Raw genomic sequence first — 25,486 nt, 5'->3', positions numbered from 1 at the left:
ACTCATACAGAGCCTTATGCATATTTATAGGTTATGGGAAATCCCTCAAATTGTAAACTCACACCTCTTTTTAGCTCTTCAATCATAAATCTGATGGTGGGGAATCTTTGCTACCAGCAGTCAAAAAGTCTATGATTAGAGAGACTATTATTCTTAAATTTGCTTCCACTTTTGATTCTAAATCCTACTCTCATTAGCAATATATTCACAGCTGTCGTACTTTTAAAGTTCTGATTTACCACTATAAAAACCCCAAAACTAAAAGTAGTGATGCTAGAACTCTCTTAGGTTTTGGGAAGCTACAACTAGATGCTATGATACTCTTAAGTCTCTTAGGTTTTGCTTCGATATTACTATTATGCTATTATTATTAAAATGATTCTTAGTTTTCCATTGAAACAGTATATTGTGCTACATATGGCAAGAGATGTATTTTTTCATTTTCCAATCACCTTTCACAGTTAAAAACTTAGAAATCCTTACTTTCACAGATATAAGTATATATTTACGTTATTATAGTAAGTAGAACTGTATACAATATATGTTACTCAATGAAATACTTTAGTACTGCTTTAATTAAGGTCAGCAATGTCTTAAATGCGTAATTTATCAGTGCAGAGGCTTGCCATATAAAACAGGATATTTGAGTAATGCATAATGCAATTATTTCCTTAATTATATGCTATTAGCTATGCTATCTGTTATTATCCATATTAAACTTTCCTACCTATTATTTACACATATGGGTAAACTGTATAATTATAAATGGTGAAAGATTATGTGTTATTACCTATGGTATCTGGTATTACCCATAATAAGCTTTCATACCTTTTATTTATACATATAGGTAAATGTATAATTATACATGGTGAAAGATAATACTCATAACAAATAAAATGTCATTCATTTTTCAGAATAAGAAGTGGAAATATTAATCTAAAAATGAATGCATAATTTTCAAAGCATCCTAAGAGTATTTTAGGTAATATAGTACAAAGTCCGTAATTCGGACTCAACGGGACTTCGGCGATTCCGGATTACAGATTATCAATTTAAATCTGTTAAGATGGCAAACAGATATTATACAATTAAAAATATGAAACCATAATTTATGAAATAAAGAGCAATTATGACCTAAAGGGTATCAAAATTTACAAAAAAAAAAAAAAAAAAAAAAAAAAAAAAGAGCTTATTATTTATTTGTTTGCTTTATTAAACATTTTTTTCAATGTAAGTTGCTTAAGTTGCTTCATTTTTTGTACTAATACTTTCTCTTTTATTCTATAAACAGACATAATTTCTTGTTTAGTTACAAAGTTCCACCGTTCAAGTCCTGTAATTGCTGTAATAAAAATACCAACTAACTTGTCAATCAAAATTTTTTTGTTTTCAATAACATCTCTGTCACTTTCTTCACTATCGGAAGCGGTATTTTCTGGATCTAGAACCATACTACAGATTTCGCCGTGCATTAATTGATTGATGATTGCGGCATTGTTGTGGCAACGAAAATTTCTGTTATATCATCTTCATTTATTACTGCTTCTCCACATTTCTTTACAAAATCCAATAACTGGAAAATTGCACCTTTAGTTTGCAATGTCCGAGAATCTTCAAATTCACGGCTATCATTTTCATCGTCCTCACTATGAAATATGGTAGCTGGCCATAAATTATGCCAAGCATTTTTTAATGTATCTGAAGACACATCCTCCCACAATCTTGCGATGCTCCATACAGCAGATTTTATGCTAAAAAATTTCAAAAAGTCTTGAATAGTCTTGTTCAAGAAATTTAACATAGATTTTAAAAATGCTACTTTATATTTGCATTTCAGCACGTGCACTTTTCCGATATCCATAGGCTGAATGATGGATGTACAATTTGGAGGAAAGCATAATATGAATACATTATCTGTCACTAAAATTTTTAAGTGAAGTATGAGCCTAACCATTATCTACAATCAGATCAATTTTTGCATCATCAGGTAAATCAACTGAATTCAAAGTATTGCTGAACCCATGGTATAAAATGATTTTCAAACCAGTCATTCATTTATGCTTGTGTCATTTATGTTATTTTATTTGTACGATGTATAAGGGGGGGAATCTGTACTTCTTTCATTGCTTGAGGTTATGTATGTCTTCCGATTACGAAAAGTTTGTACTTGTGCGTTCCTGCAGCATTTGTGCACACTAAAATTGTTAATCTCACTTTGGAATCTTTGACACCAGTTGGAGCCTTTTCTGCAGAGGCTGACAAGGTATTTCATGGTACATATTGCCAGAAAAGACCAGGTTCATAAGTGTTGTAAATTTGTTCTGGAGATAATTGCTCACTAGTAATGAGTTCAATGAATTCATCTGCAAATTGTTCAGCAGCTTCAGTATCAGCTGAAGCGTTTTCACCTGAAATTTTTAATTGTCTCATACCATGGCGATTTTTAAATTTGATTAACCAACCTGTCGAATATGTGAACTCAATTTTTAAGTTCATTTCTTCATGAAATATTTTGGCTTGAGCCATTAGCATTGGAACCGTCAATGGCACGCCCTCGCTGCAATGCTGTCTGACCCATTCAATCATCACTTTTAGCAAAACAAACTCTTTTTCTGTCATTCACTGAAAATGGGGTGTCGGAATCCACAAAAAATTAAAAATGTTCCTTTTTCTTTTTGCTTATGTCATATACAGTTGACTTTCCAATCTCATTCTCCTCGCATAATTTTGAGATGGATATGCCTTTATCCATTTTTTGCAGCAATTCCACTTTTTGCTTGATGGACATCGAAACATGCTTTCCCTTTGTAGATCCTTTGGCAGCTCCATAATTGGAATTTGACATAATCGAAAGTTCAAGCTTAATTTTTATAAAATTGCTCTAACAGTCTGCAAAATATAATAAGCCGAATGCAATTAGAAGATTAAGGAGCAGCACAATCTGCAACATTAACTGAAATGCCTTAGAATCAGTAAAGATAATTTAGGCGAGCTTATACCATCCATTATACATTAAATGTGCATGGGTAAACGCATTACAAGAAAAAAAAGTTTGTGGCTTTGAGGTCCAGATTATAGATCATTCCGGACAATGGATGTCTAGATTATGGACTTTGTACTGTAGTAAGCTTTAAAGCAACTTTTCTGAGAATAAAATTAAAAAGCATTTCCTCTTCCCATTTTGTGCAATTATTTCTTTTTACTTGAAAATTAGATTCTGGATTATCAATTCAATTTATTTAAATAAATAACGAATTACTGATTATGGAAACTGCAAAACCAAGGGAAAAAATCAACCTTACTCAATAATTATTTATTGATAAAATTTTACCATAATTTTTAAAGCAAATTATTATTGTGCAAAGTTTCATGATCAAATGAGCATTTAAAAAAACAAGGGTATAGTTAAAATCAGTATGAAAAGGTAAAGGCTAATCCCAAAATATCTCCAGTGACACTGATTAATTTGCTAACCTAGTTATGAGTAATTTGAAGGCTGGTGGTTCAATGGATAGAAAAATACATTGATACATGCAGCCAAAACATCTGTTACAATACAGGAATTCTTTTATGTGGCGAATCAAGATAGTTAATATAATGACATTGTATTTGCTGCTTAAAAGATTGCTATTCCCAGTACACTGGCCATATCTCTCCCCCTTTCTTTTTGTCACAAAAATAGCCAGATGAAATGTCAGTTTTGACATTCTTGGAGATTTAATCTCTGGACTCTATCAAAGCAGCTTTGATAGAAGAATTTTTCATAATTTCAATCATTTTAATTTTGTTATTAGGCAAATATACATCCCTTTAAAAATGCATCCACTTGGTCAAAAATGATTTCTACTGCAAACAGTGCAGATAAAAATGTTTGATAAAAAAAAGCAGCAAAAGATATAAGAAATCCTGTCTTTTGAGCATTTTAATGACCTATGAGCCTTAAGTCTAATAATAAAAAATAACTTCCCATTTTAACACCATACATGGCTAATGGCAATGGTTTTGTATAATATCAATAGACACGCTCCTTATTTTGCTCATTAGAATTCAAATTCACAACATTAGAGCTCTATAAAGCAGAAGTCAGATTGTTTACTTTCATGATATCTTAAACTTTTTCTCATTAAATTTTCTTCTCACAAGCCAATTAATTTGTTACAAATCACATAAGCACAGCAGCTCATGCCAAGGTGCTAATAGACCTATTCAGGCGAAACTGATATCACAGATTACTTGAATAATTAGAAATAACTGATTACATCTGCAGAATTTTACAAAACTTTTTCACTTCAAAACCAGTACCATGTAAAGCCACCTTGAACAACTACACTTTTAATACAACATGATGTATTCAATAACTCTGTATGCTATAACATGGCAGCAGAAAACCAGTTAACCAGTTCAAGAACTTATTTCATTATCAAAACATTAATTTAGCTTTGTAATTTAGCCCTTGATATACTATAAGGAAATATAAAACTTGCAGGATTCTGAGTATGCAAATACAGCTAGCTCTCCATATGACTGACATATTTATCATACAACTTAAAGACTCCAAAATGCCATCAGAAATAGTTCTGACAAAAATTATATTTAACATTCTCAAAAATATATTAAAAGCTATGACAAATCCAAAAACAAACAATATTTGTTCCCATTCATTCAAGGGATAGTAATATTTAATACTAGTATGGCAAAAAGCAGATAATCTTATATATTAAATACAAGTAGCAAAATATAACTATGATTTTTCAAATTAAAAGAAACTTTTCAGAGCTAAGAGCTAACTTCTTAAGAAACCATTATCTAGAATATTCTTGATCTAACTCCCTATCACAGCTCCATTCCCCCCAAAAAAATTAATTCTGATTTGAGCTCAATTCAAGAGAGCTCATTAGTGAGAGTTCGAATTTAGCAAAAGCTATTTCTTGTAACCCTGGTCTTGTTGTTAGGAAATATTTACTAATATTTTTATTCTTAAATTCCTATAAATTTAAACTAATTTTTAAAAATACATAATGAGGGATTTGTCACTGTTTTTATTCAGAGAACTTACTACAAATAACTTCTGGGATAGCACAGTTATTTGCCTTTACTGTTTTAAAAATGACATATGATGATCACAGCACATTTTACTATTTTAATAGATATGAAGGTTTTGCTATTTTTAGTCTCTGATACTGCAGTCTTTTCAAAATTCTAAAAATGCAAAAACATTGAATGGAATTTTCTTGCAAAGGAAAATCTAGGAGCTTCAGAAGTGTAACAAGAATAATTAGGAAATAGGCTTATGATATAAATTTATGTTTTATGATTTGAAGAGTGTTATATGGTAGGTGCACAGCAAGGCATCAAAATCATTACTCACAAAAATATTAAAACTTTCAATATTATCATTAACTGCTTCATAACTCCCCCAAAAGTTCCCTTGTTATTTTTTTAAAAATATAAATTAAATTCTGGTACAGGCCTAAATTTATATTATACATATCAATGCAGCCTTTGCGGCACCAGTATTACATTAAAACACAAATTAATATTAATTAAAATTTAAATGAGCGAATATTAAGAATACAATACTTTTCATTTTGTTAATTTACATATAAAAACAAATAAGAAGCTTATGGTACAATATTAAGAAATATTTGCTTACTAAATAAAATTCAGCAAAATCTGTATCAACAGCTTTAGAAAGACCTACAAGTTTGTCGTACCGCTGGCGTGCAATATTTTGAACAAACATAATACTTCTCATGTACTTCTTCATCTCTAAAAAAAAAAAAAAAAAAAAAAAAAAAAAAAAAAAAAAAAAAAAAAATACATTTGTGCCTTACTAAATATATTAACATAAGTACATATATATATATATAAACTCTTCTGCACAATGTACCATGTTTTTTTTCATATACATGACAATATTTACTTTTCCCCTTAAAATAACTAAACCGAAAATTTAGGATTATCTTATACATATAAAGGTAGGCAAGTGAAAGATCTCACAACTGTTGCAGTAAAACCATCTATTCATTGCCTACACTACTACACTGCCTAGTACTACTACCGCTAATTAGCTTCAGTTAACTAGCAGTGTTAATTACATTGTTAAATAATGTTATTAACAGTTGATTTTGATTAAAGCAATTGCAAATATGAAAGCATCGAAATGTCCACAATTCATTGGAAGGAGTATTATTTCAGAATTGTTGTGATGGATCAATACTCTCTAATCAGTCCACACACTAATTTAGAAGTTAAGAATATTTTGAGCAATGGTCAATAAAAATTGCCAAAGAAATAGGATATATCACAAAAATATCTAATCACTAAATATATTTTCAATACTTAAAAACATCAAAAGTGCTCTATCTTATACATAAATTACTCATTTTTTGATTCTGGTTTATAATACCCATTTGGATGTCATATACATGGAAAAATATGGCATAACAATGTAATATATTAAATTAGTTTGAAAATAAGACAAATTGTTCCCCTTAAAATGCTCTCCAAAACCCTTTATATCTTTTATGGTTATTTAACAGAAAAATATATTTAAATAACTATTTATTTCTTATTTTGAATTTAGAGTAAATATATTTACTTAGCTTTCTCAAGATACAGTATTTCGGTAATTCAGTTATTTTTCATGAAAACAACAAGTTCATATATGTGAACCCCCTTCCCATTTCTTGTAAAACATCTTAAAAAATTCAGGGCCATTTTGTATGTGAAACCATTTAATATTTAGGTGGATACAGAATGCTTTTCTTATGTAGATTCAAACATAATTATTTTTAATTAGCACCTGACTATAACACTACATGAAACGAAGTGAAGTACTGCATGCTTCATTTATGTAGATGATTAAGACTACATAAATTAAGTATAATCAAAGGCATATTAATATAAAAATTTTAAATGTTGTACACATTATTACAGATAAAGCCTCATACATAAAATACAATGTTAATACACAAATTCAAAAAATGATCATATTACTCCAAATAAAGTTACACAGAAAAAGATATTAAATAAAATTACCATCTTTATCCCCAGTATCTTTAGCATTCTGTACTTTGAGCTCATGCTTACAAATTTGAAAAAATGAATTTAGTTCTTCATTATTATCTGTTCGCCTTAAGACACTTAGCAAGGATTTGCTTGAGAGCGGATGATCTTTGCACTGGAAGGTAATTTATGAAATCATTCCAAATATCTTAAAAATACTGAAAATATATACTGGAAAACAATTTATAGAATCATTCCAAATAGCTTAAAAATACTGAAAATACTTCTGCTTTTCAAGACAACAAAATACAATCATTTTAAGTATTCTTAAAAAATTTTAAGTATTCTTAAAATTTTAAGTATTATTTTTAAGTATTCTTAAAAAAGTTTACATTTGTATATAAAAACAAAACTTATAACATCAAATTATCCTACATTTCTACAGTAAAATTTTAGAACAAAAAGTTTAAAAGTCACAAACGTATACTCCAAAGCCAGAAAGAATTAATTAGAAAAGCCAGAAAGAATTTATTAAGAAAATAAAAAATAAATATAATTAATAAAAATGAAGGAAAGAACACATAAATAGCAGATCAAACATGGAAAATCATACCATCCAAATCAAATTTTGATTTATCACATCAGGGTCAGAAAACTGAGAAATTAATGGTTGTAGTACTGAACACAACAACACTTCCTGAAAAATATAAGAAGGGAAAAATATAGCCTTTCCCAAGTGTACTACATAGATACATATTATAAATACATGACTCAAAGAGAAGGAGGAAATTATTTAAAGCCTGTTTATGATTAAGTATCTTAATTACACAGTTCAATATGAGTCAAGATTTTTATGTTTAGATAAAAGTACAAGATTTAAAGGCATAAAAAAAATGCTACAGTAAATTAAAAAAAAATCAAATAATAAGAATAAAAAACTGTATAGAGCCCACAAGAAGTATGGAACTTAACAACTACCAGTACACTTTCAAGTATTATAAATATTGGTGCACATTAAGATGTAAAAGAATGATTTAGAATCATATTTAATTTGGTGATGACTTTGATATGAATTCATCATATTTAACTATGAAAGTTAATTAAAAATATTCAATTCTTTGAAGTCATGCTGAATTTATGATATTAATGACATATCTGAATTTTTGACAGCTTTGAGGTAAAAGCAGCAAAATTTTCAGTATCATGTTTCAGAGATTGCACTGTGATTCAATTCTAATGTAGGAGAACAGCCTGTATATCAATAATAGGCATTTTTAGCCAGATGTGAATATATGGAATTTATTAAATTATATACAGGGTGATTATAATTAAAGTTTAAGTTTCAAAACGCTATAAAAAAAGAACCACTGATGGAAATGATGTGAAATTTGAAAGGAATGTTATTGAAGAAGGCGGAAAGCGTATGGCAGAAGAAAAAATTTAGTTTCAAAAGTTAGCAACAGATGGCGCTGTAAGGGGGAGAATCACGACGAGAAACGAGAAATGATTCGTAAAACAACGGGTTAAGGTGGAAGTTACACATTAAAACGCATTGACAAATTAGAATTGTTGAATAATTTTATTTGCATGACTGTACATATCACATCGAAAGGGACAAATCGGTTTCAAGAGTTTTGCGGCGACATACCACATAAGAACCATTCATCAAAGCAGTTCGGAACTGTCGCGAGACTGGCGCAAAACATGTTCAATATGGTGTCCACCGTTGTGTGCAACAAGTTGAAAGCGACAAACAGCATGTTCCACAACGGATCGCAGTGTCTCCGGGGTGATGTTCAGAATGTGTTGCGAAATGCATGCCTTTAATTCCGCTAAATTTGCAGTTGGAGCACGGAACACAACATCCTTCAGATATCCCCTCAGCCAGAAATCACACGGAGTAAGATCAGGCGATCGGGACGGCCAGGCTGTAGGGAAATGACGGCTGATAATTCGAGCATTTCCGAAATGGCGCCTCAGCAGCTGCTTCACGGGATGTGCAATGTGCGGAGGAGCGCCATCTTGCATAAAATGATTTCATCCACACGTCTACGCTGTTGCAGAGCTGGAATCACGTGGTTGCGCAAAATCGATGCATACCTCTGACCAGTGACGGTTGCGATAACAGGACCGGAAGCACCCGTCTGCTCGAAAAAATATGGTTGTAGGATGAATGATGCCATAAAGCCACACCATACCGTGACCTTTTCAGGATGAAGTGGTACGGGGTGCGTTGCCAGTGGATTTTCTATTGCCCATATTCGACAATTCTGGGTATTCACGTATCCTATCAGATGGAAATGGGCTTCATCTGTACACACAATTTTCCACGGCCATTCATTATCCACTTCCATGCGAGCCAGGAATTCTAACGCAAAAGTCTCCCTAGCTGTCAAGTCAGACGGAAGCAACTCCTGCACATGGCCAATTTTGTACGGATAGCATTGCAGGATGTTTCGTACAATTTTCAGCACCGTGCTCGTAGGCCTGTCCAATGTTCAGGCAATTTCTCGTGCACTGCACGGTTGCACACGACCGGCCGACCCCTCTTGTAATGCTGTGGCCACTTCTTCAACTACCGTCGAATGCACTCGTTTTCTCCCTCTACCAGATTGCACATCAAACGAACCTGTCGTTTCGAATTTTTGCATCATTTTCTTTAGACCTACGACACTCATTGGACCAACGCCTTCTTTTATACCCTTCAGTGTCCTGAATTTTTGCAGAGCTACTCTTGCACAATCATCATTCTTGTAATACAGCTTTACCAGCAGACGCGATCCTGCAGTGAAACACCCATGGCGAACGTCTGAGACGCGAAATGAGGAACAGCCTGGTACCTGGCGGCTTTATAACACTGAAATTTAACTAAAATTTTAATTTACGTCTTCTTCCGCTTGCAGTGCCATCTGTTGCTAACTTTTGAAACTAAATTTTTTCTTCTGCCATACGCTTTCCGCCTTCTTCAATAACATTCCTTTCAAATTTGACGTCATTTCCATGAGTGGTTCTTTTTTTATAGCGTTTTGAAACTTAAACTTTAATTATAATCACCCTGTACATAAAAGGAATAAGGCACTGTGAATACATGTTCTAAGTGCTTTAAATATCACTGCTTCAATACATGACTATTTCATCTACATAAATCTTACTCAAAATGGTACTTGGATGTTAGTTAACACCTGACAATAATATAATGGCACCTTCTGACAATGATACATTTTCTGAACTCCAGCCAATTGGTTAAAGAGGTATTTTAATTTCCAGTTGGGTTACCGTCTGGCAAATACATTCACAGTTGCATGAGACAGATTGTTATTCTTTACATTTTGCCTCAGGTTTATATGAGCTCTGCTAAATAAGAAATCAAATAAATTCCTTCCAATTCACAGTTCTTATTCTAACACTTTGTAGTTAGGTAGCATACTATTGTCAACATTTGCATTGTATATCTAGCATCATGCACTTTCACTGCATGTGAAATCCCCTTTGTATATTCCCACATTACACGTATACTTAAGATTCTCTGGGATTCCCCCCTCCCCCGATCAGAGGTGGAGATGGTTCGCACTCCACCTTCTTCTTGGCAAGCCTATACATCATAAATCTTCTGGGTAAATGCTTGAAAATAACAAACATAAAGGAATAAAATTTATCTTACTCTTAAGCATTGCTTTAGCACTCTGTTATTGAAATCATCAGGTGGAAGCAACAGATACAAAACAACATCACTAATATATCTCAGATAAGCTGCCAAGAGGGAAAAAAATAATGAAGGTTACATACACACACAGTTATAAATTCAATTACACTTTATTCCATTTCTCACATTATTAAATTATTTGTTATTAAATATTGCATTACAAAATATTTTTTATAAACTTTCTTCATTCTTTAATTATTACAGAAAATATAAATTAAATATTCTACAAGAAAATAACTGCTATGAGAAAATTTAGGCCACTTTGTAATGATTATTATATTTCTGAAGGAGGAAATGTAAAAAACCAGTTTGTTCCTTTCAAGAATTATATCTTCATATTGTTGGAAGGATATACCAACTACTACACAAAAGAGCACATGTGGAAGGGGAATGTCATAAATTTTTACATTCTCTCTTGATCTAAAAGGCAACTGGATAGAGTATATGAGACTTAGTTAGCCAAATTCATATAATGCTGAGTTATCAATTACCAGATTTTAATTAGGATGCTTCAGAAGAGACTGTTAGGCTTCAAAGCAGCAAAAAAAAAAAAAAAAAAAAAAAAAAAAAAAAAAAAAAAACAGTAGCTTTCTATACCTTTCCCAACATAATTAATTTGAATGCTGAATTTCCTTATAAATTAATTACATTAAGTAACTGAAAGTCATTAAGGCAATTTTAATCACAAATGGATAATTTTTTCTTTTTAAAAGTATAACAAGATATAAATTAAAAAAATCAAATACTATATATTAAAAAAGCTCATTTGTGGATTTGCATGGAAGGTGCATATGTATACAGATAGATACATAGATAAACATATTTAAGGTTGCTTATATAAGCAAAGAGTAATTAATGGTGTGAGTTTTCCTCAACCAGAGCCAGTCTGACAAATATTAAAATATACAAATGCAAAATAGATGCAATGCAATGTATAAGCATGCAAATAAAAAGGCACATCTCAAAATGGAATAATCTTGAAATGTAAAACTTATGGCAAAATGGACTACTTAGAAATTGCAAATAAAGAAAAGTTAATAATAATACCACACAGCATTCTCAAAAACGCATTAAGAGCATCTAAGCATTCAGAAAATGCCAATAGCATATGCTTGTAGAACACTGACTGATATGGAGAAAAAGTATTCTCAGATGGATAAAGAAGCATTGTCAATCATCTGGTGAACTAAAAAACTTTTTCTGTACTTAAAAGACAGGAAATTTACTTTGATTATGGATCATAAATCTCTTATTGCAATTTTTGGCTCAAAGAAAGGCATGCCCAGTTTTGGCAGCAACAAGACTCCTACACTACACTTTGGCTTTACAGTCATTCCAATTCTATATTATTTACTGTAAAACAAACACAATACCTTATACACAGCGCACAGTACCTTATACACTGATATATAACTTGCAGTTGTTGCAATAACTGTGGTTATTCCAGTAAATACTTCTATAGATATTTCAGTCGTTGTAACTACTACAGAGACACAATGCAGGTAGCAGTCTGTTCATAGTCAGTAGTTTGCTCTATACGCCGTAAGTGAGTACTGTACGCAATAAGCAGCTATGTCTGCAGATATGTTACAGTGCAGTTATGTTATAAGCGCAGCACATAGTTTAAACATATTGTAAGTTGCATTCAGCTGACTGTCAGAATTCTGTTGATGATTTGGTAGTAAAAGCTGACTGTGGTTGCTTTATGAGACACTATAATTGACGCTAGTTTGGTTGGCAGATATCTTACCCTAGGGCGTTGACCTGCCTAATTATATGGCAGATCTTTTTGACCGCTGGTGGGTGCTTAATGATGAATCATTTATATGATTCTATATTTGTGGCTGGAAGTGGTAGGTGAAAGTTGGACGTAAGGCTGCATTCAAATATGTAGTGGTCAGGGGAGCCAGTTGCCCCGCAGATGAATATATCTGTCATCGAAATTGCATGTATCTGAAAATAGGATGGAAACGGGCTGTGCCCCGTGATATAGTTTGTCAAGGGTGCAATGTCCTGGAGACGTTGGTTATCTACTATTGGGTAGAATCCATGTGTCCTTCTTCCTGTATCACAGTTATCCCACTCCTGTTGCCACTGTTCTTTGCTTAGTTCTCTTAGCGTTTGCTTTAAATACGAAGTCGGGATTGGAGTTGTCACCTCTTGCACGTCGTTGTTGAGTGCCGCCTCATTTACTAACTGGTCGGCCATCTTGTTACCCTCTATGCCATCATGTCCTTTCACCCAGATAAGTTTGATGTGTGTTTGCATATTGTTACGCAGGAGCTGTTGGATTGCTATAATTGTGGGTGAGGTATGGTGGTGATTCATGATTGCCTGTAGCACTGACATGCTGTCTGTGTGAATTTCGGTTGCTGCTAGATTAATGTCCTGAGCATACTGAATTGCAGTATGGCAAAACAATCCTTAAGAACCATGCAAAATTGTCCAGGAACTCTGAGACAAAAACTCAGTACATTTTTGATGCAAAATAGAAAAAGCTCCAAAGTTAACTACTCTACAGAGCCCTGCAATGTTAATGCTGAAAAGGGAAATTTGAACATGAATCAAATTGTTGAGAACAGTTTTCAAAAGGAGGGTGGAAATCAGAGTTTGAAAAGGAACCTATGAGTTTGCAGACCAAGGATTTGGGGTTGGCGACAAGGTGGCAGTAAGAAATTATCGCCAAGGTGACAGACAATGGAGATTTGGTACAGTCCAATCCAAGGATGGACAGCTTCATTACACTATAAATGTAGATGGTCAGCTGTGGAGGCAACATGTCGACCAGATGCGTGATGGAGGAACTATACCTGATGAGGAGCTCTTATGTCCACCACCAGCTCTCGTGATTCTTAAAGAGCTTGATAAGAGCAGAGTTCCAGAACCATCCAAAGATAATAGCTACCAGATAAATGAGTGTATGCCATCTTCTCCACCAAATATGTTACCAGAAGTTTCATCCACTGGACCTGCTGTTGATACAATCAGGTTACCAAAGAAACCAGCTGTGCTATAATCTTAGCGTCAGTCCAGTAGAATTCATCGCTCCCCTGATAGACTGCAGTCGTGATAAAGGGGGAAGGATATGGTATATCAAGAACTTAATCGTAATCAACCTTAGAACTGACATGCACAAGCATCGGGTAGCGTGCAAATTGAGTGTTTACGTGGATAGAGGAAGTGCCAGTGGTGGAAGTTGTACATGTGTTTAGTGTATGCTTATATGTACAGTATGATGCATCTTGTATAAAATAAAGTGTCATGTGGATAAATACAGTGTTGTGTGTAATAAATATCCCCAAAAGACAGGATAATAACTGCACATTGAATTCCTAAAATAATAAAAGAGTTCAGTTATCAGGTTCAATGTTTCTTCTTACCTTCTTCGGAAACATACAATGACCTGACTAGAACAGAGAGCTTACTAAAGCTATGTTCACTAATTGTAGTAAGTAGACAGGATACAGACGAAGGGTATACAAAACCCTTTATTTTTCTTTATATACAATGACTTCCGTACTTCGGAATACAATGACCCACCACTCGGGGTCTAACATAAAAGATATCAAAATAAAACTAAACTCTAATTTAACTTTAGAATAAGATTGGCCTTATAATAACAGGAAGCGTATGTAGCACAGAGACTGTGAACACTACAATACGTTTAATTTATCAAGAGGATTAAAACCTCTGGCCTGGAAGGCAAATAGCAACTGCGTAACTTCTAAGGTAAGCGGCCTGCTTCGAACTCACTGCTTCCTCTCTTCTGCTTGGCAAAAAGGCCACACTTAAATACTTGGCGTTCGCCAGACAACTTTGCATAAACTCCTTCACGCTTATAATTCTGGCCGGAAGTAGAAAATAAGAAGTGATAGTAAAGATTTAAAATAAAATAAACGTTAGTAAAACTTAAGATCCTTACATACTTCCCGCCAGAGTTAATTTGTTTGAAACTGAGGTCTAAAACGACCTTGTTGAAAACTTTTAACTCTAAAAACTAACGCGAGGCCAACCTTTTACAATCATAACTTAGCTAGAAACTAGAAAATTTAAAAGAAAGAAATTTGTTACAATAGCAGCTCCCGGGATATACAACAATCTTTTTTTTTCTTTTTTCATCTGTACTGCATCTAAACAGGAGCTTTATTCAATTCTGGTTCCTTCCAGAGATCTGGAAGGAAAACTAGTTTAATGAAATGTTACAGAATGACATTGCAAATAACATATAGAATATACTTTTCTTAACATTCTTATTTCATTCATGACTATTTTAATTATCTCTCCCCGTGCTCTCTGACATGTGTTGTAAAAGAACACCAACCACGAATGTGTTTCTGTCTACGTGTGCCACACTTCCTCCTACAATCAAAACACTAACGTGTTAAAATTCAACATACGAGACCTCTTAACACACCCTAATTTCAACTCTAGACCCTGAGGTACTATTCTGAAAGTGGCTAACTCTAAAGTGTAGCGTCAGAGAGCCTAACTACATCATTCAACCTTTAACATATATTCGTCATGATTTAATCTTTACAGTCACACGAATAACAAATTTTTAACATTACTTTCACTTTTACCATATCACGGTATTTCTTAGCATTCAAAATAACAGTTCACATGTATACAAGAACATATCAACATGCCGTTAATTTTACACATTTGAAAACATACATTAGTAGTACATTGTTAACTTCTATTCTTTTCAAAGCAAGTGCCAATTCTTTCTACATTGAAATAATACTACATTTCAAAAAGTCTTTCAGACTAAAACTTCTTTCTTGTTAGAATGTTTTAAATAAAATTTATACAACAACTTTTTACAATATTTAAGTCTTTACACAACGCTATTATACATCAACTTTAGTTTTACGCGCGAGTAATTGAAAAACATAATAAGAAAATCGGTCACAACTCATTTCTCGCCCTTTTGGCGATAAAGGTAGACCTCGCATGAGGTAAAACTTCTTGAAATCTGCCACTTGCAGTAAGAATGAAAGATTAACTTAAGTTTGTAAAGTAACATAAAATTTTACTTATCTTTGTAATATTCAGACATCCTTTTCTGGGCCCAGTCTTTAAAGGTGCTGCAGACCGTAGCTTGGTTGATCCTCCTTCTTGTACGGGCTCGCCCTTCAGTGCTTTCCTCTGGAAGCTTCCGTTTTTCACCACTACGGCCACCCTTGAACATCTTCCTTCTGTCCTCTGCTTGTGGTCTTGGCCGTTTGAAGGCAGCTGGTCTTGGTGGAACCGGGAAACTTCTGTCGTGATCCTGCTTGGACCTCGTTGTTGGCCGTTCAAATTTTTCTTGTACTTTTTCCTCCGCCGCTGATGGCCCTTCCGCAGTTCGGCGACTTTTGCTGCGGAGAGTTCTGTCGGATGAGTCAATCTTCCGTTTCACAGCCGGGTTATAGTTGCCGTCCTTTCTCCCGGTCCTTTCCACATACGTCGTCCTTCTCCCTTCTTCATTCTGGGGATGTTCGTGAACTCTGTTTTCTGGACGGTGGAACGGCTTCTTTTTCTTTTTACCTTCAGTTTTTCCGCGGGGCAATTTTCTTTTCACTTGCTTCTGTCTCTCATTGGCTTTCCCTTGTACTTGTCGTTTTCCCACCTCTGGAACTTGTACCTGCGGTGTCTGCCGTACCGGATCCTGCAAAAGATCTGAAAAGATTTTCATTTTATTACGATCGAAGTAGGGTTTAATTTGATCCATATTTGCGGAACAGGTTTCACCATTTCTTGCCTTTAACACTACAACAGCGTGAGTTATTTTTTCTATAACATATGGTCCTTCAAAGCATGGAAAAAATTTGGCAGTTTTATCTTCTGGTGCTGAAGAAAGTGAATGCTTAATTTTTAAAACTTCATCCCCTACTTTATAAGTTACTCCCCGTCGTTTCAGATCATAGTATAACTTCTGTTTTCTTTGTGCTACTTCCGTATTCTTTTTTGCTTCTTTTATTAGTTTTTCTATATCACCCATTTTAAATTCTGGGGCTCTTTGTTGCACATAAAATAGTTTATCTAACGGTGTTATAACCTTTCTGCCTAGAAATAACTCAGCAGGAGTTTTGCCCGTTGTATCATGTTTTGCGGTCCTAAGGGCGAAAGCAAATTCATTGACATAGTTATCCCAGCTTTTATGAAAATTTTTAACATAACTACGGATAATTTTCACTATATTTCTGTTGACCCGTTCCGCTATATTTGATTGCGGCCGATACGGGACCATTTTTAAATGACGTATGCCCAGTTTTTGACACATGTCTTCAAATATATTACTTACAAATTGAGGACCATTATCCGATATAACTTTTAGGGGCGCCCCGTATTTTAAAATATATTTATTTAAAATAGAATCAGTAACTAATTTCGCGGAGGCTCGTTTTAAGGGAACAATTTCAGTCCATTTACTAAAATGATCAACCATAACAAGGAGATAGCGATTTTTATTTAACTGACTTTTTGGGAAAGGGCCCAATAAATCGATGCCGATTATTTCATTTGGAAATTCGGATTTAATACTATTTAGAAACCCGGCCGGGCGGAAATTAATATAATTAACGGCTTGACATGTTGGGCAGGACTGGACATACGCCCTTGTTAACTTTTGCAGTTCAGGAAAGTAGACTGCCTCGCGTACGCGTTGGATAGTTTTTCGAATACCAGCATGAGAAGCTAAAGGGCTGTCATGGAGCTCTTGCAGGATATTTAATCTAAGACTAGCTGGGATAACAGGTCGAAATTCATTGTTGGAATTCGTAGTTTTTGTGTAGAATAATAGACCATCTATTAGTTCGTAATGGGCCGCCCTATTTCTTATCGCCACAATATCTTGGTGGCTAAAATTTTCAGGATCCTTCAAATACTCATAAATACTTCCAAACTCAGGATCCTTACCCAGTTCGGTTATTACAGTTTCTCGGGAATTTATTGTACACGCTGTCAGCATTGCAACTTTTACGGTATTACCCTGTTTGTCTAATTTAATTCGTGATAGGGCATCTGCTACGATATTTTCCTTTCCGGGGGTATGCTTGATTACCAGATTATATTCTTGCAGCTTGAGTGCCCATCTTATTAACCTTGGGGATAAATTTTTCCCTGAGTACAATCTAGTTACCGCCGCATGATCAGAATATACTGTTATCGGCGCCTTTCCAAAATAGACTCGGAACTTTTGCACTGCTAACAGAACTGCAAGTGCCTCTCTCTCGGTCGCGGAATAGTTTCTTTGTGTTTGATTTAAAGTTCGGCTAAAAAATGCCACGGGCTGCTGATTTTGCGAAAGTACCGCTCCTACCGCATAATCCGAAGCATCCGCTGAAATTTCTAAATTTTCATTCTTTTCAGGAAATTTCAACACAGGGGCTTGCGTTAATGCTTGTTTTAATTTTTCGAAAGCACTATTGGCTTCGGCAGTCCACGAGAATCTTGCCTTTTTCCTTTTTAATTTTAACAATGGCTCAGCGATAGCCGCAAAATCTTTTATAAAGGACCTATAATATGAACAAAGTCCTAGAAAAGAAGAGAGCTTCTTTGCCGTGTTTGGAGTCGGATACTTTTGTACAGCGATTATTTTTGATTCATCTGTCTCGATCTCTTTTTGCGATATTTTGTAACATAAATATTTTAATTCAGGGGCTGCAAATTTGCACTTTTCGACATTAGCTTTTAGACCGGCCTCATTTAATAAAGAAAACACCTGTCTTAAATCCTGTATATGTTGGTCGAGATTACCACTAGTAATAATGATATCATCTAAATAGATAAATGTGGACTTTCCAAGAACAGGTCTTAACACAATGTCCATGCATCGCTGAAATGTTGCTGGGGCGCCTGAAAGGCCAAACGGCATTCGCAAAAATGCATAAGTGCCAGACTTGGTTATAAAAGCAGTCTTAGGCACGTCCTCAGGCCTGACCCCTATTTGAAAATAACCATTCGTTAAGTCTAAAGTCGTCATAAATTTGGTTGATTTTATGTTCCTTAAAATTTCTTCTATGATCGGTAACGGATATACCGGATATTTCGTTATGGAATTTAATTTACGGTAATCAATAGCGAATCTCCACCTTTTTGGATGCTCCAAAGGATAATCATTATTTTTCTTACATAAAACCACCGGACTAGCATAACTACTTGAGATAGGCGTTATGATCTTTTTACGTAGCATATCGGTAATATGCCATTCTATAATTTTTTCCTTATTCTTATCATACCGGTATGGTTTTTGACGAACCGGCAATGCATCTCCGGTGTCAATACTATGGTTAGTAACCTGAGTAAATCCTGGAATATCACTAAATAAGGAAGCAAATTCACTTACCACTTGTCGGATTCTATCTTGCTCGTCATTAGGCAGGTGGTCAAGATTTAACCTTGGCGGTTCAACCTTTTCTACACGCACTGGTTTCATCGTCAGCTTAAGGGACGCTGCATTAAAATCCAGTGTAGCTTGTGCGTCTGAAAGAAAGTCTATTCCTAGGATTAAATTTGCTTGCAAATTCTTTACTATAAAAAACATCACCTTTACTTGTTCGTCCTTGATACGGATGTACAAAGGTACTTTACCTACGCATTTACATTGTTCTCCTTGCGCCGCTAATACTGTTGTATTATCCGCATTATATATGCGGTATTTGCGAAAATACTTTCTAAAAAAGACTTCTGCCACACAGGAACACTGCGCGCCGGTATCCAGGAGTGCGGTGGCCGGGATATTATTTACCAAGACTTCAATCTTCGGAAGAGTTAAATTTTTCACCATTACTGTATTTAACTTGTAGGAAGAGGGGTTTTCGTGGCCTTCGGATTTCCGCACCCTCTCGTCAGCCGAAATCCGTTTTAGTTTAAATTATTTTTCCTTTCGGTGCTTTCCTTCTTTCTCCACTGGCCTTGAGACTTTTTTCCTGGGTTGCTATTGAACTGTCGACGTTCGCCGGCTGTTTTTGAATGCTCGGGTTTCCTTGCCCACTGATTCGCTTTTTCTCCGTAGCCATGTGCTTGAGTTTGCTGTAGTCTTGGCGTACCAAATTGGTTTCGCTGTTGATATTGGCGTCTTCTTTCGACGTCCGCCGTTCTTCTACTTTCAAACTGCATTGCTAGCTCAAATAACTTTTCCAGTGTAGTCGGATTTCGTAATTCAATAAAGTCTTGCACTTGGGGTAGTAACCTCGGCAAAATCACTTGAATTATTTCAGGATCCGGACGGTTTCCATACAAGAGCTTGAAAACGTGAATTTTTCTTAAAATAAAGCTCGAGAGGTTTTCCATTCTTTGTTGATATATACTGAAAAGTTCTGTTTCTAATTTCGCACGATCCCTTACAACAGGGAAGGCTTTTAGTAGGGCAGTCTTGAAATTTTCGTAGGTATAGGTGGGACTTCCTGCTTGACCCAAGAGACTTCTGCCGATACATTTGAACCAGTTAAGCGCTTGGCCCCTCAAAGCGCTGGTAGCTAAGGTAACTTTTTGAAACTCGTGCACGGGGTAGAGCATGAAGTGGTCATCCAATTTTTCCAAAAAACTGGTTACCTGTGAGTTTCCATTAAACGTTGCTTCTGGTTTCATCGAAGCGCGCATGGTCTGGACGATGTACCCAAATCCTTCCAGGGCGGTAGCTGGCATTTCTGGATTCTGAGCCGTTTCTGCAGGCAGCACAGGTTCTTCCTGAAACTCGGCCATGGTTATTCTTCGTCGGGCGCCACTATCAGGTTCAATGTTTCTTCTTACCTTCTTCGGAAACATACAATGACCTGACTAGAACAGAGAGCTTACTAAAGCTATGTTCACTAATTGTAGTAAGTAGACAGGATACAGACGAAGGGTATACAAAACCCTTTATTTTTCTTTATATACAATGACTTCTGTACTTCGGAATACAATGACCCTCCACTCGGGGTCTAACGTAAAAGATATCAAAATAAAACTAAACTCTAATTTAACTTTAGAATAAGATTGGCCTTATAATAACAGGAAGCGTATGTAGCACAGAGACTGTGAACACTACAATACATTTAATTTATCAAGAGGATTAAAATCTCTGGCCTGGAAGGCAAATAGCAACTGCGTAACTTCTAAGGTAAGCGGCCTGCTTCGAACTCACTGCTTCCTCTCTTCTGCTTGGCAAAAAGGCCACACTTAAATACTTGGCGTTCGCCAGACAACTTTGCATAAACTCCTTTACGCTTATAATTCTGGCCGGAAGAAGAAAATAAGAAGTGATAGTAAAGATTTAAAATAAAATAAACGTTAGTAAAACTTAAGATCCTTACACAGTAACGAGCTCCAGAATTGGAAAAGCTCTTTAACAAAAGCATACATTATGTCCTTAGACAGAAAAGAGGTAAGATAATATAATAAAATCTTAAAACAATACTATTATGCATGAAATGCATGTGTTTTAATGTTACAACTGAAAAATGTTTTAAGAAATCTTAAAAATGAATAAAAATAATCGAAAATAAGCTTAAGTTGTATGATGTCATTTTGTTAATGAATAGATTCAAATATAATGAAAAATGTTAAATCACATATATGAATTTATTTACTTCAACTTTTGAATTTTACATATATATTTAAGTCCTGTGTTATATAGTTACACACGATATCATGGACAGAAAGAGAGAGAGAAATGTATAAATTCTTATGGCTGTGCTTTTCTAATATTATCGCACCATGCTGCTAAGAGAATAGTCTGTCCATGACAAGAAGAGACTTTTCCTTGCTGGTTAGGAATGTGAACTGATTTCACTGCGGGGAGAAATGCACAGAACTCATTTAATGTTGAACATGAGTTAAATTCAAATTCCATTGTTACAGAGGATCGGCTATTTTCTCAACTGACCTAATGCTGATGATGCTGGTGATTCAACACCAAATAATATAGGCATGGCACAATCCCTTCTCCTTGTGGACAGACTATACTTTAGCTGGCAAGCACATTTGTATATTTCCTCAACAAGACAAAGAAATTTTTTTATCATATACTTTATTTATCTGTTATATAATTCTATGAATAATTAAAATGACATTACTTGCATTAAGAGCAAATATAAATTGGTACTAAATCTGAAACTATAACTACTGAGTTATATAGAAAAATACACAAATCAGTGGCATTCGATACAGTATGTTTATGCTTAATATTCTAAATAATTACCAACACATGAAGGAGGGAATCAGACACAGGCAAATTGCAGAATATCACAATAATAAGAGAATATTTGCTTACAACAGTTACTAAATTATATTTTGGAAAAAAAAAAAAAAAAAAAAAAAAAAGCAAAAATATTCTGGCAAGCATGCTACCTCCACCGATCAGCCTATTCTGGCAAGCATGCTACCTCCACCGATCAGCCTATTCTGGCATGCATGCTACCTCCACCGATCAGCTATCACCTCCGCAGGCAGGTATGGCACTCTAGTGAACGGACTACCTGCACTGATGGTGAAAATGCTATTCTGGTGGGCATGCCATTTTGCGCTACATAATAAACATAACCAAATAATGCATATAAAAATAAATAAGTAAATAAAAACATTCTGATACACCACTACACTAAAAAACAATGAAGAAATATTCTTGTAAAAATCTTGCATAACCAAAAGATATATCTGCAAAAGATGTGGTAAGCAAGAAATTTCATTACTTTCTGATTATCCATACCCCCCACTGAAAAGTTATTAACGAGGCAATGCACCACATTACCCAAAAGCATTTATGTGGAGACCCAGGTGTGTACACATCAGATGAAAGTTTGAATACACATGAATTTGCACTTTCGAAATTAAAAGGCCATTTCCAAATTCCCCCCTTTCTTTGCATTGGGTATATCTGTTTTTGCCTTAAAACATTACATTTTTAAAGGAACTATGAAATTTGACCTCTTTTATTTTCATTATATTGAAGTATTTCGACTGTTCTTAAGTGAATGTGACTGGTACACAATGCTGAGGTTGTGTACAATTCTTCGAGTTTGTGTTTCTTTAGTCCTGTTAACATAGAAGGAAAAAAAAAAAAAAACTGCAGAAGGATTTCTCAAAAGAAAAGTATATGTTTTTATTTTTTAATGAATGTAAAAAAATAGGTGAAACCAGACACATCACTGAAATAGATGTAAACATACTAAAACAAATATTTCTCTCCAAAGTTGACACTGAGTTTGTGAATGTTTTTCAAACTTACTAACGAGTTCTTGACTTTGATAGGGTGTGGATAGTCAGAAAATATCAAATTTTCACATAATACAATCAAAAAATTACATTTGATATCAACTAAAAGCATGATTTATAAGAAAAATTCTACACTATTACAAATACACAGTACCTTGAATTGCTCACATTTACAAATTAGATAATTCAAATTTTTACACTTTAGTAAAACTATGCTGATATTTTTCATTGTATATAAGTAACACAAATAAGAAAATGTGACACCATTTACAAATATATAATGATTAAAAGGTGCTAGGTATTTTACCTATTTCACTTTCACTGGAAGTGCAAACATTCTCTCTACATATACTGCCCTCTGCATTAGTTTCTAAATCAAAGAATACTGATTCGATACTTGGAGGGTTACTAAGTTCTAAAACAAAACAAAGTCAGAAAAAAGAGGCTCACATTTAATTTTATGATTAAGTCAATAATTTCAAATGAAATAAAACTATGGAATAATCTTACTTTCTTTTTGCTTCTTTTTTACTATTAACTCAGCATGGCGATATAACCTGAGATGTGAAGTAAATTCTTCAACAACTCCTTGAGTAAAGAATGAAAGCCAATTTACTTGCTTGGCACTGAAAACAGAAACATTCACTGTATAATTAAAATCGTACTCCTTAAAATAATATTAACCTTTTAACTGTCAAGTTATTTTGATGATTTGGGTGCATAAATTGTCATTTTTATTTTATTCCAAAAATGAAATATTTGCCTCACAATCCCCCCCCCCCCAAAAAGAAAAAAAAGCTGTGCACTTTGAACTTTAACCTCTATCCTTTGAAACCTTCAGTAAAGTCCTGCCATCTGTTGAACTGAAGCCGAGTAAACTTCTCACGATATATATTCGGGTATAACAATACGATGCACTCAAAAAACATTAGCCTGAGTAATGTTCAGGCTTGACATTTTGGAATACCCGAGCTGTGCCCTACGTTAATTCGGGCATGACAGTTAAAGGTTAAAAGGCAAAAACTGTTGAATATTATATAATATTTATATATTTTAAATATTATTTCTAAACAGAGAATAAATAAAAGAATTTTATTTAAAAAAAATTCAAAATACTGAAAAACTAAATTAATCTTTTAAAAACGAATATCATCAAGAATTTTTTAAAAAATATACATAGTACTGTTCAATGCACAATTATGCCAAATTTTTTATGCTGATACTTTTGTAACAATATTATGTATTATATATGAAAAGGTGAAGAACAATGTACATAACAAATAAAGATACTGTGCATATCTATACAGCTAACAATCACTACAAACTAAATAATTTTCATATTGGACAAAGGTTTTTCAACTGGTTTAGCAGCTACAATGAATTAGGCACAATTATCCTGCTAAGTTTAATAGCATAATTCCAAGGTACACATTTTTCATATGTGAAATTGGATACTTGCATATTATTGTAGCCATCTTAGTAGAAGTAGAAATTGCCAACTCTTGGCTAACATGCAAATAAAAGTTCAAAAGTTCTTTTGGTAACCATATCGACTGTATGTTGCAAGGCGAAAATTCCTTATATCACATTTTTCTTATGCAAAACTGCCAAACTGCATCAAGGTAGTTGCGCTAAAATGAAAGTACCAAAAAATGATGCATATTGAGTAAAAAAAAGGAAGGGAAGCAGTTCTACATCTTCCCAGCAATTGGCCAATATACAACTTGCATTTTTTTCTGTCTCAAAAGTGTAACAGATTTATATATATAGCATTGTTTTAACATACAGATTTCAACATAATATCAGACTTTTTTAAAAATGACATGCCCATAATCAGTATAGCCTTTATATATGCATTATTTAAAATGATACAAATAATGTAATAAAATACATAGCATACATACATGCATTTATGTTTGGTACCTATCATCTTCCTAAGGTAACCAAATGAAAATGACTAATATTCATCAGAAAAATATTTTAAATTTATTTATAATTACAGAACTTCTAATTATAAACTCAAAAATAAATTAGCTATTCAAAATGCTTTAAATTTAAATATTTGAAAAGCTAAAAAATTGTAAATAACAAAAATATTGTTACGTTTTTGGTATTTAAATGGCTAATGTTAGTTGAATTATAAATTAAATTGTTTTATTCCCCGTGCAGTGCAGCACGTGACGAATATTAAAGGAAAGCTGTGCTGGAAAATTAAAAATACAAGAGCCCGTGCATTTAACATTTAATAAATAAATATCTCTTTTTGATTTCGAGAAAGTTCCAGAAAATTCTCGTGCGCGATTTAAAATCATATAAAAAGGAGGAAAACTTTTCAACTCGATAGATTTTAATTGTTTTAAGAGTTTGCTTGGAAAACTGTTCTTGTTGACTGTAGCGAATTTCTTTAGCTGTTTTGAATTAAGTTCTCTTGAACGTTTGAGTAGTTAAAAGATGACTATTGTGAGATATTGTAATATTGCATGAATATCTGAGGAGATTTAAGCATTTTTGTTGTGATAATAATAAATTTTGTTCATTTTTCATCGGACTTGTGCATTCATTTCGTAATGAACCCGTACACATGCAACAACATTTCAG

General features: G+C 33.9%; 1 protein-coding gene across 2 annotated transcripts in view; it reads right to left on the bottom strand.

The window, feature by feature from the left end:
• LOC118191841 (sorting nexin-13-like) overlaps positions 1–25,486 on the bottom strand; it is a 90,726-nt gene that overhangs the window by 45,352 nt on the left and 19,888 nt on the right. For both annotated transcript variants that reach the window (XM_035362694.2, XM_035362695.2), the window contains exons 6-11: positions 23,399–23,514; positions 23,196–23,303; positions 10,670–10,758; positions 7,622–7,705; positions 7,042–7,183; positions 5,654–5,769 (exon numbers count right to left, since the gene is read on the bottom strand). In XM_035362694.2, coding sequence (XP_035218585.1) covers positions 5,654–5,769; positions 7,042–7,183; positions 7,622–7,705; positions 10,670–10,758; positions 23,196–23,303; positions 23,399–23,514 — 655 coding nt within the window. The remainder of the gene's footprint in view (positions 1–5,653; positions 5,770–7,041; positions 7,184–7,621; positions 7,706–10,669; positions 10,759–23,195; positions 23,304–23,398; positions 23,515–25,486) is intronic.

This window comes from Stegodyphus dumicola, chromosome 3 (assembly GCF_044657685.1).
Source record: "Stegodyphus dumicola isolate Sdum_Otavi_A_Nest chromosome 3, ASM4465768v1".
Lineage (NCBI taxonomy): Eukaryota > Metazoa > Arthropoda > Arachnida > Araneae > Eresidae > Stegodyphus > Stegodyphus dumicola.
Note: the sequence above shows the minus strand (reverse complement) of the source record. Positions and strands in the feature narration are given on the sequence as shown.